Below are 15,930 nucleotides of genomic sequence, written 5' to 3'. Positions count from 1 at the left end.
TGGTTGCCGTTTGTATGACTTGTGAAGTTTTCTGTAAAAACTACTAGAAGTGGGAATTCCCCTAGTACGATGCCCTTGCTTTAGTCATTGCTCTGAGGTTGATAACTTTGGTTAGGCTGATGTGCTTACTCGATAAGCTAAGATAAACCGTAGTGGAAAGCAGAGCGAATGTAAGTGACTGATCGATTTGCACATCAAATTTTTACACGAGCACACTGATTTATAGTAAACAAACAAAACAATTTTTGTTGTTGTATTGTGTAAATGCCATTTTATTATCGTATAGCCCAGGGGTGTCAAACTCAATCGCACCAGGGGCCAAAACTCAAAACTTATTTAACGCCGCGGGCCGTAAGGATAAAACTTGATTGAACGTTTCGTGACACGAGTACATGAATTGGAACAGTCAGCGAAACAGCACCAAATTTTTGTTTTTTGGCGGTTTTGGCTGGGAATAAATCGATTTATTCTATCGCATGATGAGGCAACTGTTGTGCTACTGTATTGTGCGATTTGTTATAATCTTGTTTCTTGCTTGAAAAAAGTAAGTTATACTGCACAATGATCTCGCGGGCCGGAAATAGTTCAATGTATAAAATAGCATTGCGGGCCAAGTTTTATTGTAAAGCGGGCCGGATGTGGCCCGCGGGCCGGGAGTTTGACACCTATGGTATAGCCCTATATATACTGATGTAAAAATAAAAACTGTAGAATATTTGTTGTTGAATACCGCCACGATTTCCAATCTGGAAGATAGAACGTTTGTTTTTACTTTTCACTTAGTTTTGTTAGTGCAGGTGGTATGTTGTTGTTTAGGTTTAACTAATTTTTCAAAGTAGGCTATGGTGAAACATGTAAATGCTCAGGTCAGTTTAATTTACTCTCGGTTTTAGTGTTAAAATTAAAACCACAGCAATCTGAGTAGTGTAGTCTGTAAGTCTTATAAGTATTTTGTTATCCTTCTAGTACTTTGTTGCTCATGGTCACACTTAGCCTAACCTACTTACTGATGATATGAAAATTCATTAGATGATGGATACCAAGTTTGCATACAAATCAACACTATCCTACTTGTCTGAGGAGGATCAGCAAAAATACTCAGCTGAGTTTAAGAAATATTTGCAGAAAGCCTGGAGAGACGACGTTACTCATAAAGAATGTAATGGATATTACTTCCTTCCTGCACATGAACCGACTACTGCTCAATTTGCTTACAACCAATGGGCCCCAAATGAAGGTGACGTCATTGTTGCATCATACCCAAAAACAGGTGACAATTTTCTGAGACTTTATAAATATATAAACGTATTTACAATGAAACGGTCGTAGTAAACAACAGAGGGCATCTCAAAATTGACTGTTTGACAGTAACTCCTATTTTATAGCATGTTTTAAAACTACAAATTGCAGTTTATTTACACCTGACAAACCGAAAGTCATGAGCTAAAGAAAAAGTTAAAGCTGGTCAAAAGTCATGTTTTAATAAAGAAAACTCAGTTAACCTAAAGGTGTTTTTGCTCTCTTTTTATTCCCTTTATATTATTTTGATGCTATGCAACTTCTATTCAAAGAAGTTATATCAAGCTTAGCTGAAAGAGTTTCTGTGCTTCAGGTTCAACGTGGATGGCAGAACTTGTATGCAATATTGTCTATTGCCATGATGAAGACATGATACAAAAAGTAAAAGACACTACGTTTTTCTTTTCATTCCTATCAGGCGGACCAGGTAAAATATATAGATGATATGTGAGAAAACACAAAATACACTCTAATATCTTTATTTGTATCTGTGACAGAATCCAAATATGAAGTTCTTGAAAAATTGGGCATTCCAAGAAAAGTTTTGCGAACTCATTTGCCGGCTTCTTTAGTTAATTTCAAAAAATATCATGAAAGAGGAGTTAAGGTTTGTTTACATTTCTGTAAAGCGAAATTCAAATGCTGAACATCCCATATCCAACTTCTATATACCTGAGTACTGTTTCTGTTTTTCGCTCCTAGATTATCTATATGATAAGGAATCCCAAAGACCAGGCAGTTTCCTGGTATCACTTCTGCAGAACTCAACCTTTTGCTGATTTGCCATCATACAAGGATATGTACTCTACTGATAAAAAGAAGTTTTTTGATGCATATTTGACATGTTTGTCTTGTGTTGTGTCAAAGCGGGTAGCGATATGGCTAAAATAGAATAATGAGCATGTGAGGTTTTGTGCATTCTAAAGCAGAATTTGGTTGGTACAACTTTGTTAAAATACTTCTTGAAGAATAAAGTCTTCATTGAATACTTTGTGTAGGCGAGCATAAACTTTTTGCTAAGAAAGGTGAAGGATATTTGGAACATCTGAAAGAATGGTATCCCCATCAAAACGACAACAACGTTTTGTTTGTTTACTATGAAGACTTGAAAAAAGTAAGAAAAGTGAAATATTGTTGGCTTAATTGTATAAAACTGAATAGTTTGAAAATAACATCCATGAGTAGCATCATATGTGTTTTATACACTCTCTTGTCGATTGTAAATCCACTAAATCAATTATTTAATATTTTGTATAACAGAATGCAAAAGAAGAAATGAGGAAAGTTGCAAAGTTTTTGGACATTAATTTAAGTTGTGAAGATGCTAACATAATAGCAGAGAAAACAAATTTCAACTCTATGAAAAAACTACATCAAATTAGATCGATTCAAGAAAACAAGCCTTACTTCAAAGTATGCCGAAAAGGTTTGTAAACTGGTCCGGAAATTCTTGATCAGTTAAATCATGTTTATAACTTGTCTTACGTTTAAATTACCAGGTAAAATAGGAGAATGGAGAGATTATTTAACCACTGAACAGTCAAATTTAATCGATGAAAAAGTCCAAAATATCCTCGGTGATACAAACTTGGAATTCTCTTACTATGGTGGTGATGTTGAAGCAAGCTGTTAATATTCTGTAATTTGTTACAAGCAACAAACTGTATTGTAATCTTCCTGGTTTCACTGGTTTTCTGGTTAAATTTGTACCTTGTGGTTGCAAACCGAGCGTGACATGATTCACTCTGAGAAATATATTTTAAGATGCAGTCAGTATTGACTATTTCATTTTTGAAATGTTTTGTTGCACATTTTGTTATGTAGTTAGCAGGATAGATGTTGTGATTACCTCACAACTGCTATATAAAACTAGTTTTGACCTGGGTACCCCGAGATTGCAAAAAACTGAGGCCAACCAATGAATATTAGAAGAAGGACTTTTAAGAAAGACCTAAAAATAGTGCAAGAAGATTTCGGTACCAATGTGAACTGGGACATCGTTGAAAGTCATGCATCAAACCAGGGAGATTAGAGGCTATTAACTACCCAATGTGCAGAAATGCGCCACATGAACTAAACTAAAACTAAACCTGTAAAAATTTATGTGAATGTATAGAATGTGCATTTATAAGAAGTTTATGAACATTGATTAATGATTATAGTGTATAAGCACTTTTATAGTTGCCTGGTTGCCAAAATATAGAGGTGAAATTTATATATACACTGATAATAACGAACAAATGTTGTTTCAAATGCAAAACGTTATTATCTGCCTTGATTTTGTTACCTTAACAAGTTGCAAATTGGTAAAGTTTTTGAAACATTGTAACAAGCCTTTCTTGCTTGGTGCAGTATTAAACTTTCTCCAGAAAAAGATAAGTAGTTGAAAGTAGTGAAAACCTAATAACTGATATCCCAGTCCAAACGACAGCATTATTTTGCTTTTCATCATGGCTAAATATTTGACTCAGAGACTCAACTTTTTCATACTGATATGTTCATCTGGTGGATGATATAAGACTGCAAACAGAACAGTTGTGGCTTGCTTCATTTTCGTGAAAAAGGAATGTTATATATAAATGGGATAAACCAAGTATACATGCTGACTCTTGTCATTTCTGTGTTTTTCAGTAAATATTTGACTTTCTTGTAACCGTTACTTAAATAATTTTGTTGTTGTAAATATTTAACTAAAACTTTACCCTACTCAGGGCTATGTAGTTGTGATCAGACTTGTTGAAAATGTTGTTTCTGTGCATAATTACAGCGAAACAGAACTTGTTTAGAAAGCTGTTGAATAACATTTGTTGGTATGCATGGTCGCTCAACTAAATATTAAGAAATGATGGACTTCACGTTTGCATATGGACCAACATTATCCTATTTATCTGTAGAAGATCAGCAAAAATATTCAGCTGAGTTTAAAAGGTATTTGCAGAAAGCCTGGAGAGATGATGTTACTCATAAACAATGGAATGGATATTACTTACTTCCTGCACATGAACCTGCTGCAGCTCAGTTTGCTTACAATAAATGGAATCCTAATGAAGGCGACGTTATTGTTGCGTCATATCCAAAAACAGGTGACAATTCTCCTACATTTTTTAAATGTATACCGATATACATATCGACAATGAAACAGTCCTAGCGAACAACGGGGTGATCATCTCAAAACTGGCTGTTTGATAATAATTCCGATTTTTTAGCATCTTTCTAAAATCTATAAGTTGCAATTTATTTACACCTAAAGAAGCAAAAGTCACCAGCTAAAAAAAGTTATAGCTGGCAAAAAGTAGTTTTTTAATTAATAAATCTCAGTTCACCTAAAGATTGTTTCTGTTTACTGCTTTTCTATAGGTTTAGAAGTTTTGAATATATTTCTGTAACTTTTGCCATCATCTTTTCACGAATTTTTTAAATAGGGGTTAGTTTTGGGACAACAAAACTTTGCTAAGGTATAGTGTAATTAATTGTGTGGTTGCAGTTTTTGTAACAATAGTTGGTGTAGGCGTTAAGACAAAAACCAAATTTGAATGCCATGTAAACTTCTATTCAAAGAAGTTATATAAAAGCTCAGCTGAAAAAATGTCTGTACTGCAGGTACAAACTGGATGGCAGAACTTGTAAGCAATATTGCTTATTGTCATGATGAAGAAATGTTGCAAAAAGTAAAAGACACCACGGTTTTCTTTTCGTTCCTATCAGGCGGACCAGGTAAATTAACTGAGATGGAAGAAAACACAGAATCTATTAGCAGCAACAGCTACATTTTAATAACTTTGTGGTTATGACAGAATCCAAATATGAAGTTCTTGAAAAATTGGGCATTCCAAGAAAAGTTTTGCGAACTCATTTGCCGGCTTCTTTAGTTAATTTCAAAAAATATCATGAAAGAGGAGTTAAGGTTTGTTTACGTTTCTGTAAAGCGAAATTTAAATGCTGAACGTCCCATATCCAACTTCTATTACCTGAGTACTGTTTTGTTTTTTACTCCTAGATTATCTATATGATAAGGAATCCCAAAGACCAGGCAGTTTCCTGGTATCACTTCTGCAGAACTCAACCTTTTGCTGATTTGCCATCATACAAGGATATATACACAACTGAAAAAAGAAAATTTTTTGACACATATTTAAAAGGTTTGTCTTGCGAAGTGTCATTATCTAAGTGTCTATTGTAGCCACTGGTATGGCTAAAATAGAATGATGGTCATGATGAGTTTTTTGCATTCTAAAACAAAGTTTGGTTGGTACAACTTTGTTAAAATCCTTCTTGAAAAATGAAGTCCCTATGAAATACTTTGTGTAGGTGAGCATAAACTTTTTGCTAAGAAAGGTGAAGGATATTTGGAACATCTGAAAGAATGGTATCCCCATCAAAACGACAACAACGTTTTGTTTGTTCATTATGAAGACTTGAAAAAAGTAAGAAAAGCAAAATATTATTGGTTTAATGACTTCATTGTATAAAACTGAATATCATAGTTTGAAGAAAGCATCCATAGATAGCTTCATATATGTGTTGGCCGATTGCAAATTCGTTACACCAATTGTCTTGTATAACAGAATACAAAGCAAGAAATAAGGAAAGTTGCAAAGTTTTTGGAAATTACTTTAAGTGGACAAGATGTAGAGGTAATAGCGAAGAGAACAAGCTTTGACTTTATGAAAGAATCAGATCGAATTAAGTCGATTCAGGAAAACAAGCCTTACTTTAAAGTTTACCGAAAAGGTTTGTAAATGGGTTTATTAATTGCTGATCAGTTAAATCATGTTTTTAGCTTATCTTATGTTTACTTTGCCAGGTAGAATAGGAGAATGGAGAGATTATTTAACAACTGAACAGTCAAGTTTAATCGATGAAAAAGTCCAAAAAATCCTCGGTGATACAAACTTGGAATTCTCTTACTATGGTGGTGATGTTAAAGCAAGCTGTTAATAGTCTGTAATTTGTAACAAGCCGTTTCCAAATATTCCTGTTTTCATTAATTTTATACCTTGTGGTGGCAAATTGGACGCGACTAATTTACTTGGAGAACTCTATTTTAGAATTTTAAAATGCAGTCAGTATTGATTGATTACTTAATTTTAGAAATGTTTTGTTGCACATTTTGTTTTGTATAGTCAAGTTTTTAGAGAATAACGTTTTCTGTTGCGGTAGTCTTTGAAATAGTTTTGCAAAGACAAATAGGTAGTTGTACCTAGGGAGGCAAGTTCACGAAAGATTGTGTTTAAATTGAGTGAAACTGTCCCAATTTTATAGGTACAGTAGACCTTACGTATAGTGGATGTGTGTGTAATATTTTGTTTTGTATGATGTTCATTTGTTTTGCTTCTAATGCTTTCAAACCTTGGATGCAAGTCATGCAGCATATAAGTTATCAGCTCTCTTTGGAATTTAACAATTCAAAATTATGTCGTTTAAAATAGATCATGTGTTGATAGCTCACTGCTATTTAAAACTGCATTTCTTAGACCTTTTAGCTGCATAAAGAAGATGTTGCGAACATATCCGATCTTTCGTAAAATAATGATCAAAAATCTTTTCTTATAATGTAGTCTGCACTGTTAAAATTTTCAGAATGGAACAACACAACAACTAAAATGTATGTTTTCTCTGACTGGGATGCGTTTTGAATTTCTCTTGGCTTTATGATATGTTTATGCGATACAACAGGGCCTAGCAAGCCTGCATGTTGTTCTTGAAGTCCATTTCTTAAAGAATAGATTTGGCTTGTAACAGAGGTACCAATATGGCAGTGAAAGCATACATGTGAGATCTACTGTACCAACTATTCATTTCTTTTAACTTCTTTGAAGTTAAAGCAGTTCTGTCATCAAGCAGTGATTACTGTGGAGTACAACTTTTAGCGGCACTGTGTTATGTTGCGACAATTTTTAGAATAGCAATATTATTCTGCACAAGTTTTGATTTGTTGCAAACTAAAGTCGACATTTTTTTGCTTTTCTTGTGTGAAAAATGATGTAAATTTATATAATTTCGATTTATATGCAATTCAGAGTCTATGATTATAATGTATATGCACTTTTATACATGTTTGGTTGCCAAAATATAGAGATGATATTTGTATATACACTGGTAATAAAGTACAATTGTTGTTGCAAATGCAGAACCTTATCAGCTGCTTTCATTTTGTTATCTTACAAGGCACAAGTTTGACAGAGTGTTTGAACATCTGAGGATCGATATCCCAGTCTAAACGACAGCATTATTTTGCTTTTCATCATGGTTAAATATTTGACTCAGAGACTCAACTTTTTCCTACTAATATGTTCATCTGGTGGATGATAGAAAACTGCATACAGAAATTTGTGGCTTGCTTCATTTTCGTGAAAAAAGAATTTTATATATAAATGAGATAAACGAAGTATACATATAGACTTTTGTATATGTACTTTCTAGTAAATGTTTGATTTTTGTGTTTCCTTCAATAATTTTGTTGCTGTAAATATTTAATTAGAACTTTACCGTACTCAGGGCTACGTAGTTATGATCAGACTTGTTGAAAATGTTGTTTTTGTGTATAATTTCAGAAAAACAGGGCTTGATTTAAAAAAATGTTGAATAACCTTTGTTGTTATGAGTGACCATTTAACTAACTTTAAGAAATGATGGATTTCACATTTGCATACGGACCAGCATTGTCGTATTTATCTGAGGAAGATCAGCAAAAATATTCAGCCGAGTTTAAGAAATATTTGCAGAAAACCTGGAGAGACGACGTTACTCATAAAGAATGGAAAGGATATTACTTGCTTCCTGCATTTGAACCTGCTACTGCTCAATTTGCTTACAACCAATGGAATCCAAATAAAGGCGATGTCATTGTTGCGTCATATGCAAAAACAGGTAGGAATTTGCCATTGAAATATTGTGTTGCAGTGACTACTGCACAAGAGAAAGTAAGTTAACTACTCCACCTTAACCCCAGGTACGACTTGGATGAGGGAATTAGCTCGACATATACTCTATTGCAATGACGACGCGATGTTGAAAAAAACAAAATATGTAAATTTTTTCTTTACCTACTTGGAATTTGGACCAGGTGAATAAAATTTTATTAAAACGTTGAAAGAAGAAACCTGCAAAAAGGAAATTTTAAGATGAATTTCATGTAATTTCTTCTTCAACTGCTAAAGAGTCCAAATATGAAGTCTTGGAAAAGCTGAACATCCCACAAAAGGTGATGGGAACTCATTTACCGGCTCCTTTGATCAATTTTAAGAAATTTAAAGAAAAAGGAACAAAGGTTAGTTTACTTGTTTTAACTCAAAACAGTATGGTATAGTAAAAATTTCATTCATTTACATGTTTTTGTGCCACTAAGGGTCTCGATATTGTGCCCTCAATATAGGCACACAAACATAATTTTGATCCTTGGGATGGTGTTTGTTTTTGTGTGGTTTTTATTTTAACCACCCATATGCACCTCCTAAGCATGTTTTCGACGTTTCCCTGAAAGTTGTTTTTGGCGTAAATATCCATAATTATGTGTGTTTTCTGTTCTTTCGTTTAGCCTTAGTTTTGTTTATTTTGATATAAACGCTTTCTAGGTTTTATGGCGGCACTAATATTCCATCATTGTAGTATCACTAGGCCTATATAATTTCAACTTTGAAGGTTTTAAGGCTAAGCCCCGAGGCTTTCAAGTTTAGCCACTTTTTCCCGTTCATTGACTATGTTTGTTAGCGTATTTCATGTTTTACCATTTTACAACAAGGTTAGCACCATATTTTTCGCTCCTCGCAATCATTGGCAAAAAAATTAATGATACGAAGTTGTTTAATCCTTGTCATTCCATGTCTTGCTAGATATAAGCCTACACTTCTTACAGATCATTTATATGATACGAAATCCTAAAGACCAAGCAGTTTCCTGGTACCACTTTTGCAGAACTCAACCCTTTGCTGATTTACCACCATACAAAGACATGTACACTCCTGATAAAAAGATATTTTTTGATACCTACTTTGCAGGTATGTTTCATGTTTCCAATAATTCAGTTGAATTAAAAAGATTGTGTAACTGCTTTAGATTTAAAACATTTGGAAAAGCTATTATTCCAGGTTTTGCAATTAAGTTTAAAAAGCAGTATTTAAAAAAATTTTTAACAATATTTTTTGTTTTAGGCGAGCACAAACTTTTTGCTAAGAAAGGTGAAGGATATTTGGAACATCTGAAGGAATGGTATCCCCATCAAAATGACAGCAACGTTCTGTTTGTTTATTACGAAGACCTTAAAAAAGTACGAATTGTAGCCTAGTAGAAAACCGAAGGTGTGAAAGGTACTTTTCTGGACTGGTTGAGGTTGTATTGATTGCATTTGTTTATGCCTATTGCTTATTGATTACAATCGTTCAACAGCTTTATCCTGTGGCGAATTAATTTAACGAAGACCTCGTGCATATGTGTAGTTGTATATCGCCAACAATACTTTGGCTTAACTTGCTTCATTTTGAAACAGGATATAACCCAAGGAATCAGAAAAGTTGCAAAGTTTTTGGATGTCGCTTTAAGCGATGAAGACGTGGACATGATAGCAGAGAAAACTAGTTTCAACTCAATGAAGAAGTCAGCTCGACAAACAGAAAAAAGCCGAAAACAAAAAGTCCGAGTGTTAAAACTTCTCCGGAAAGGTTGATAGGCCTCAGGTGTTTAACCGTTTTGAAGGCCAAAGTTTTTTATCATTTTGAATGTTTAGGTACTGTTGGTGAATGGAGGGACTACTTAACCTTCGATCAGTCGAAGTTAATCGACGAAAAAGTGCAGAAAATTCTTGGCGATACTAATCTTAAATTCGTTTATGATTTGGATAACACTAGATGCAATCTGTAATGCGGTTCCAAAGCAGTAAACATATTTAGCGTCATAGGTGGGCAGTACCACGGTACTATAGTACCGAATTACTGTACCGCGGTACTTTTTTAGTACTGATACCGGTACCGTCGGTACTTTAGAAAAAAAGTACCGAATCTCTGTACCGAATTACTTTTTTAAAGAAATTTCAGTCGGTCCCGGTACTCCTACTCAAAAATACATGTTAATTAATCCTTAATACTAATTTTGGCATCCGTTGATCATTTTTAATCCAGAAATGTCAAGTAAAATTGCAAGCGATTAACGTCACATATATTTTGACCTGGAGTAACCTTTACCGGGGGCATAGTAGCGGCAAATATTGCATTTGCAGCAGCATCTTTTACACAAAAATTACCGGTACCGAGTACCGACAAAGTACCGGTACTTTTTTTAAATAGTGCCGAATACCGGAACCGTCGGTACATTTTTTGCCAAGTACCGGTACCGTTACCGACGGTACTTTCAAAGTACCGACTGCCCACCTCTGCTTAACATGCAGAAGGCATATTTTCAACTTTTATCCGTAACATTAGACACTAATTATAAACAAAATGGACCCTAGTACTAAACGTACCTTGTAAGTTTAGTAGGCTACTTTGTGTAATGTGTCGTACTACATTGTATAAAAAGATGTACTTAAGCCAGAAAAAAGCATTATTCCGTTGGTGTCTAAAATCTATTGCTATAAACACAAAATACTTTGTTAGAAAATGTGTTAAATGAAAAAGGATATATATTTACAACATTTTGTTTAATGTGCTAAAACTTAAAAAACTATAATTTGATTTGTCGTTAATTAATTTCCACAAAAGGACTGAAATTTAATTGTTTTTTAACTGAATGAAAGAACCGCTAAGAAATGTAAACAACAAAAAACATAGTTAAGTGTTAGTGTTACGCTGTTTGAGAAGAGATTTTCCGTTCCAAGCAGTGTAATTTGTAAAATGGTTTTGGTGTCCTTGCCAACTTATCCTTAAGCACCGGAGCTCAGTTAACATCTTGCGCATTTTAAGCCCTCGAAGCCTTGCTGCTTGTTTCCCGTTCATTTACTATTTTTGAATGAATTTTTATTCAGCTGTATCAGCGTGGTCCAACTGCAGGCCCGCGGGCCAAAGTTGGCCCGCGAGCACCGATTTTTTGGCCCACGAACTGATAGTCAGCTTTGATAGTCGCTATTGTCGAGGAAGAACCTCGACCGCAGATGTCACATTGATCAGCATTTAATAGCTAAGTAGCTAAATAGCTAAGCTCTTCAGTTCTAATTTAAAAAGATTGGCCCGCAAGATAAAAAAATTTTCTGATTTTGGCCCGCGATGAAAAGAAGTTGGACCACGCTGAGCTGTATCATGCTGTAACAAAGTTAGCACCATTTCCCCCCACCCTACATTCAATGGCAAAAAATGAACGATACAATACGAAACAACATAGCAGGCCTAAGCTACACAGTACCGGATGTCAGTGCTGAACCCCCACAGGAGTATTTGTTAATAACTGTCATGTTTCATAAGAAACTGAAGAGTGAATTTTCTGGTTAACTCGCCTTTATTTTCTGAAAGTGAGAGGAGATTTTATAAACAAGTGGACCTTAAATCAGGGAACAGTTGTCAGGAAGTATGCCCCAGCAAAAAACATTTTCAATAATTTTTGTTGGTAGGCTTGAAGCAGTTATTTCCAAATCTGTGTCGTTCAAAAAGAAAATTAGGAAAATTCAACACTTTCAAATAGGCGTAAAGGTTATGTGACGTCATACTAAACGAGACAATTAGATTAAGGAGGTGTCAAACACCTAAAACTAAGATCTTTATGAATTTGTTGCACGTTCTACGTATGGCTTTAAAAAACATGTTTAGACCAATCAGAATGCAGCATGGTTGGTGTTGTTTTCTAGCCTGGGAATTACCCTAGCAGTTGGCGTGCTTCAATGTCCCAGGTCGCGTGCAGAATTATGCTAAAAATTAGCATGAAACTAGCTAAAATTGGGTTTTTTTAGACCAAAAATTCTAGTGTTTATTTTGCGCCTCTGTAAAAAAAGTTTGAATCATGGTTTTATGATGGCATTTTATCGAATGGTAGTTCAAAGCATACTAAATTGACATGCAAAGTTTCAGAGAGCCCCGTGGAGGATTTTTCGAGTAATCAGTCTTTTAGTAAATTTACTGTATAATAAAACAAACAAAGATTTTATGGCATTTTTTGGTGTTTGACGCCACCTTAAAAGAAGCAACAAGGTTAAAAATGCACCGTTCGGTCCAGACTTTTCACCATCCGCAATCCGGTGAATACGCATCCGTTTTATGTGATGTCTACTGTAGGCCTATACCAAAAACCGTGTCGACAATTACATAACAGAACTGATAACTCCTCTTTGTCGATTACGTTGAATATACAATATATGCCGTAATTTTGAACAATGGATGTCACGTTTGCATACGGATCAGCATTGTCGTGTTTATCTGAAGCAAATCAACAAAAATACTCAGCTGAGTTTAAGAAATATTTGCAGAAAGCCTTGGAAGGAGAGGCTGCTGCTGAGAAAGAATGGAAGGGATATCAATATCATTTAGTTCCAGGGTTCGAACCAGCTACTGCTCAGTTTGCTTGCAATCAATGGAATCCTTGTAAAGGTGATGTTATTGTTGCGTCATATGCGAAAACATGTACAAATGTTACAATTGAGAGACTGATGTTGCAATAGTTGAAAGTGGGTGATTTCTAAAGGTAAAAATTTTATTTACAAAATTAAGGTCTCATTTATTCAACTGCAGGTACAACTTGGATGAGAGAGCTAGCTTGATATAAACATTATTGCCATGATGATGAGATGTTGAAAAAGACAGAAAAGGGTAATTTTTTTATGGTTATTTGGAATATGGACCAGGTAATTGACCTAAGTAGCGTGTCTGATTCACAACGCTGAAAATTTGCAACTGTAAGTTGCCAGCAATCTGCCGTGACTGTAGATATAGTGGCGTAGAAGACAAAACAGTAGCATGTGAGTTGTAGACCTGGGTTTTCGCAGCTTTGTTGGTTTGCTCGAAACTTTTATAGGCTAAAATTAATAAACGATTAATATAATTTTTTCTTAAAATGCTTTTTGTTTACAGTATGTTGTGTAAGCTTAGTTTATATAAGTATTTATGTGTTATAAGTTATAGTTGAAAGCCAGACAAGGGCAAACAAAGTCATCATATCAGTCAGAGACGTATTATACCCATAGGGCGTAACAAGATACCTTTAGACGCCCACATCAGTGTAGGGCAGTAGACAAAATCATTATTCCATGAAAAAATAAGTAGTTAATCCTAGACCTTGCGAAGCATTTTGTCCTCGCAAACGATGCAGGCAAAATGTATACTGCATAGTTGGTGATTCGGTTTTTATTTTTTGAAAGCATCTAAATATGAGGTTTTGGAAAATCTGAACATCCTATAAAAGGTGATGGGAACTCATTTACCGGCTCCTTTGATCAATTCCAAAAAATTTAAAGAAACAGAAGCAAAGGTTAATTTAGTTGTTTGAAATCACAATAATAAGATATTCAACCCTGGTGACTCCATGAGATTGTTTAACACATTTGCTATAGGCTAGATCAGCGTGGTCCAACTGCAGGCCCGCGGGCCAAAGTTGGCCCGCGAGCACCGATTTTTTGGCCCGCGAACTGATTGTCAGCTTTGATAGTCGCTATTGTTGAGGAAGAACCTCGACCGCAGATGTCACATTGATCAGCATTTAAATTTTATCAGCTAAGTTTTGTACTATTCTAATTTCAGTTTTAATAAAAAAGAGAACTTTTTTCAGTTCTAATATCAATGTCACATTGTTCTTCAGTTCTAATTTAAAAACATTGGCCCGCAAGATAAAAAATTTTCTGATTTTGGCCCGCGATGAAAAGAAGTTGGACCACGCTGGGCTAGATGATCTATATCAGGGGTGTTCAAATTATTTTTGGCATGATCCACCACAAACAAACCTGACAACAAAATGATCCACTAAATACGAATAGTAAACGTATTGGACATGCTTTAATTTTAATGGTGCTTTATTTATGTAAATGTACCCTACATTGTAGGGCCTACAGCCCTACAATATATTTATAACTTTGTAAAATTCCAAAGTGAAGTGTGCTATAGCTGCAAGATTGTTTCAAGATTACATTGGAAGATCCAGACAAAAAGTTGAAAAGATCCGGATCCGGATCGAGATCCGCCATTTAAACACCCCCTATCTATATGATAAGAAATCCTAAAGACCAGGAAAACTCAACCTTTTGCTGCTTTTCAACCATACAAGGACATGTACACAGCTGATGAAAAACAGTTTCTTAATGCATACCTAGCAGGTCAGTATTTTAGTTATATCTGAATGATTGGTCTATATTACTGGTCGTATATTACTAAAAATTTTATTTATAAAATAGGAGAGCATAGTCTTTTGGCAAAAAAAGGTGAAAGATATTTGAAACATTTCAAGAAGTGGTATTCCCATCAAAACGACAGCAACGTTTTTTTTCTCTTTATTACGAAGATCTCAAAAAGGCAAGAAAAGCAATGGCTATGAGCAACGAGAACAAAATGTCAGCATGATTGCGAAATTTTTTACTATCTCGCTATTCGACATATATTTTATGTTCTACAACAAGGATAGAAAAGAGGGAATAAAAAAGTTGCAGAATTCTTGGATGTGGATTTAAATGATGAAGATGTAGACTTGATAACAGAGAAAACAAGTTTGGATTTGGTGAAAAAAACAAGAGATGAAGATAGAAGAGATGGCGACATAAAGTTGTGTCGGAAAGGTTATATTTCATGTTTATTACTGAACTTTACGTTAAATTCCTTACAAAATAAACCTTTAACTCACGTTTCTTACCAGGTCTTGATCTTGTAGGCTTAGTGGGAGATTGGAAAAATTATTTGACAGTCGCTCGGTCGGATTTGATCGACAAGAAAGTGAAAGAAATCCTCATTGATACAAACCTGAGCTTCACTTATGAATTGGGGCAACATTAAATTGAAATTTGAATCGCTGAAATTTTTGTGATGAAAAAAATCTTATATAGCCTACTATATTGGTTTAGGTATTAGACTACTATTTTTAAACGAAACATTTCAAGTCAATTATTTTGAAATCAACTTTATTTCTCAATCAAGCAGTTTGTGGCATATACCAGTACGAATAAGTAAAATAGTCGGTAAAATGCAGATTTATCAGCAATCTAGTGGTGGCTTTGTCACACCTACCGTATAATTTTCACTAATTATTATTTTTAACAGCATTAGCGCGTTTATTTAATGTAAATATGTAATCCAACGTTTTTATACACTTAAAAAAATGCGATGCACGAGTTGTTCGATGCTGATACTTGTTGATATATTCGTTGTTATAGCATGACGTCAAAATTATTCTGTTTCCACCTCACTTTGTGTTTTACCGGGCTTGATGAGCTAATTACCGGTTGATCTGCTTTACACTTGTGTACTTATAGATTCTGAGTCTGTGTTTGCCGTGATACTTCAATACATGTAAGAAAGTAAGGACTACTGTCTACAAACCTATTTCTGATTAAATTAAAAGAAACTATTTTACCGTTAGGCGAAATACATATATCTAATAACATATTAAATTCACTGATCCGTGAACGGCGTCTGCTATTATTGCGTATTATACCAAAGGTTAAGTTACAAAGTCCATTGGAAAGGATAAGAATGCAGTTAGGTCGTAAACAATAGATACAGAACGTCGAATTTAGTT

At 34.6% G+C, this 15,930-nt stretch overlaps 3 protein-coding genes across 6 annotated transcripts; all 3 read left to right on the top strand.

Annotated features, from left to right (window-relative positions):
• Positions 1 to 780: 780 nt before the first annotated feature.
• On the top strand, positions 781 to 2,933 carry LOC143462972 (sulfotransferase 1B1-like). The gene is made up of 8 exons (XM_076961302.1): positions 781 to 866; positions 1,030 to 1,270; positions 1,613 to 1,726; positions 1,797 to 1,906; positions 2,002 to 2,143; positions 2,298 to 2,413; positions 2,560 to 2,725; positions 2,799 to 2,933. Exons 1-8 carry the CDS (start codon positions 843 to 845, stop codon positions 2,930 to 2,932), a joined length of 1,047 nt encoding a protein of 348 aa, XP_076817417.1. The 5' UTR covers positions 781 to 842; the 3' UTR covers position 2,933.
• Positions 2,934 to 4,126: 1,193 nt separating this feature from the next.
• LOC143462974 (sulfotransferase 1B1-like) lies at positions 4,127 to 7,840 on the top strand. Its single transcript, XM_076961308.1, has 7 exons — positions 4,127 to 4,382; positions 4,900 to 5,013; positions 5,094 to 5,203; positions 5,297 to 5,438; positions 5,608 to 5,723; positions 5,865 to 6,030; positions 6,104 to 7,840. The coding sequence occupies exons 1-7, from the start codon at positions 4,142 to 4,144 to the stop codon at positions 6,235 to 6,237; spliced, it is 1,023 nt and encodes a 340-aa protein (XP_076817423.1). The 5' UTR covers positions 4,127 to 4,141; the 3' UTR covers positions 6,238 to 7,840.
• A 10-nt stretch (positions 7,841 to 7,850) lies between these two features.
• Positions 7,851 to 15,919, top strand: LOC143462973 (amine sulfotransferase-like). 4 transcript variants are annotated; one of them, XM_076961305.1, is made up of 12 exons: positions 7,851 to 8,169; positions 8,252 to 8,365; positions 8,460 to 8,569; positions 9,155 to 9,296; positions 9,450 to 9,565; positions 9,785 to 9,956; positions 10,022 to 12,803; positions 12,945 to 13,022; positions 13,571 to 13,680; positions 14,328 to 14,518; positions 14,597 to 14,974; positions 15,052 to 15,917. In XM_076961305.1, exons 1-7 carry the CDS (start codon positions 7,929 to 7,931, stop codon positions 10,153 to 10,155), a joined length of 1,029 nt encoding a protein of 342 aa, XP_076817420.1. In that variant the 5' UTR covers positions 7,851 to 7,928; the 3' UTR covers positions 10,156 to 12,803; positions 12,945 to 13,022; positions 13,571 to 13,680; positions 14,328 to 14,518; positions 14,597 to 14,974; positions 15,052 to 15,917. The 4 variants fall into 4 exon arrangements, with proteins under 4 accessions (XP_076817420.1, XP_076817421.1, XP_076817418.1 ...); XM_076961306.1 differs by having other exon boundaries at positions 12,945 to 13,680; positions 15,067 to 15,919; XM_076961303.1 differs by having other exon boundaries at positions 12,945 to 13,680; positions 15,052 to 15,919.
• Positions 15,920 to 15,930: the final 11 nt, after the last annotated feature.

This window comes from Clavelina lepadiformis, chromosome 6, assembly GCF_947623445.1.
Source record: "Clavelina lepadiformis chromosome 6, kaClaLepa1.1, whole genome shotgun sequence".
In the NCBI taxonomy this organism is placed as follows: Eukaryota; Metazoa; Chordata; class Ascidiacea; order Aplousobranchia; family Clavelinidae; genus Clavelina; species Clavelina lepadiformis.
This window is presented reverse-complemented; position numbering and strand designations above follow the sequence as displayed.

Bases quoted from the DNA above. Each gene is read 5' to 3' on its own strand.
- LOC143462972 (XM_076961302.1), top strand. From the start codon at position 843: ATGGTGAAACATGTAAATGCTCAG. The intron at 1,907-2,001 runs GTTTGTTTACAT...TTTCGCTCCTAG, and splicing joins ATCATGAAAGAGGAGTTAAG to ATTATCTATATGATAAGGAA. The intron at 2,414-2,559 runs GTAAGAAAAGTG...TTTGTATAACAG, and splicing joins ACTATGAAGACTTGAAAAAA to AATGCAAAAGAAGAAATGAG.
- LOC143462974 (XM_076961308.1), top strand. From the start codon at position 4,142: ATGATGGACTTCACGTTTGCATATGGACCAACATTATCCTATTTATCT. The intron at 4,383-4,899 runs GTGACAATTCTC...TCTGTACTGCAG, and splicing joins TGCGTCATATCCAAAAACAG to GTACAAACTGGATGGCAGAA. The intron at 5,014-5,093 runs GTAAATTAACTG...TGGTTATGACAG, and splicing joins GTTCCTATCAGGCGGACCAG to AATCCAAATATGAAGTTCTT.
- LOC143462973 (XM_076961306.1), top strand. From the start codon at position 7,929: ATGATGGATTTCACATTTGCATACGGACCAGCATTGTCGTATTTATCT. The intron at 8,570-9,154 runs GTTAGTTTACTT...CACTTCTTACAG, and splicing joins TTAAAGAAAAAGGAACAAAG to ATCATTTATATGATACGAAA. The intron at 9,957-10,021 runs GTTGATAGGCCT...TTGAATGTTTAG, and splicing joins GTTAAAACTTCTCCGGAAAG to GTACTGTTGGTGAATGGAGG.